This window comes from Orycteropus afer, unplaced genomic scaffold (genome assembly GCF_000298275.1).
Source record: "Orycteropus afer afer isolate SDZICR_OR568_19922 unplaced genomic scaffold, OryAfe1.0 scaffold00044, whole genome shotgun sequence".
Classification (NCBI taxonomy): domain Eukaryota; kingdom Metazoa; phylum Chordata; class Mammalia; order Tubulidentata; family Orycteropodidae; genus Orycteropus; species Orycteropus afer.
In genome coordinates, this window is record NW_006921631.1 from 3,362,802 (window position 1) to 3,364,052 (window position 1,251).

General features: G+C 37.0%; 1 protein-coding gene across 1 annotated transcript in view; it reads left to right on the top strand.

Annotated features, from left to right (window-relative positions):
- Positions 1-1,251, top strand: part of NME7 (NME/NM23 family member 7) — a 329,140-nt gene that overhangs the window by 76,488 nt on the left and 251,401 nt on the right. Inside the window, exon 6 of the mRNA XM_042780527.1 lies at positions 890-995. Coding sequence (XP_042636461.1) covers positions 890-995 — 106 coding nt within the window. The remainder of the gene's footprint in view (positions 1-889; positions 996-1,251) is intronic.

Sequence of the window (1,251 nt, forward strand, 5' to 3'; positions counted from 1 at the left end):
CTGCTAACCAGACGGCTGGCGGTTCAAACCCACCAGCCACTCCTTGCAAGGAAGGTTGGGCAATCCTACTTCCGTAGTGATAACTGCCTTGGAAACCCAAGGAGGGGTCACTATGAGTCGGGTTTGATGGCACATAACAACAACAACAATCTGTTTACTAAAGCTTTGTTGCTGATGACCCTATGGAGCATAGTTCTACTGTGAAACACAGGAGTCACCATGAGTCAGAATTGACAACAACTGATAAAGTAAATTAGTTAGCTTTAACTAACTAGTTCTCATATTCTTGAACACTTATATCTGTTTCTATAAAAATTTCCTAGTTTTAAATTTTATTTTACATATTTTAATGAATATTTAATAAATGGATCTGTATCTGTACCAACTAATACTTTGGGGAGAATGAAGACTTTGTTGGCTACTTCTAATAATCAAAATATGTTAAGACATTATCAGTTTAATCCTGAGAATAGTGCATATTTTCATTTTTCTAATTTCATTAAAACTTGACAAAGCCAGGACCTGTGTAAGGCAGAAACCTGTCAGAGAAGGAAAACTCAACTATCTTCCACTAATAGAAATCATTAGAAAAGTGGTAAGACTGCACCCTGTCAAAGGTGGAAAACTTGTGACACCTGGAAAAGGCTGTCCTGTCCAGTTCTTGCTCTCACAGTTTTCATGTAGTACTTATTTGTATGTTCTTTTGATTATACATCTTGAAACAGGATTAAAATAATTTATAAAAATAATTTTTTTTCAAATTTTAAACATATAACTTATATGCTTATATTTAATAATAGTTGCAGAGTTTTTTCTCCCCTCACAAAAGTATTCTGGAACTTCGAGATAAGAGATCGCACATGCCAAAGTTATTTCTCTCTGTCTTTAGGAAATGGAGTTGTTCTTTCCTTCAAGTGGAGGTTGCGGCCCAGCAAACACTGCTAAATTTACTAATTGCACCTGTTGCATTATTAAGCCCCATGCTGTCAGTGAAGGTAAGTGCTATTTTGAATACAATATATCCATTTTGTTAATAGTTGAGTTAAAAAAAACCAAAACACCTCACTGCCATGGAGTTCACTGGACTCATAGCAACCCCTCCTTGGGTTTCTGAGGTGGTATCTCTACAGAAGTAGATTGCCCAGTCTTCCTTCCGAGGAGTGGCTGGTGGGTTTGAACTGCCAGCCTTCTGGTTAGCAGTCAAATGCCTTAGGCAATACACCATCAGAGCTAGTAGCTTATTGGATTATT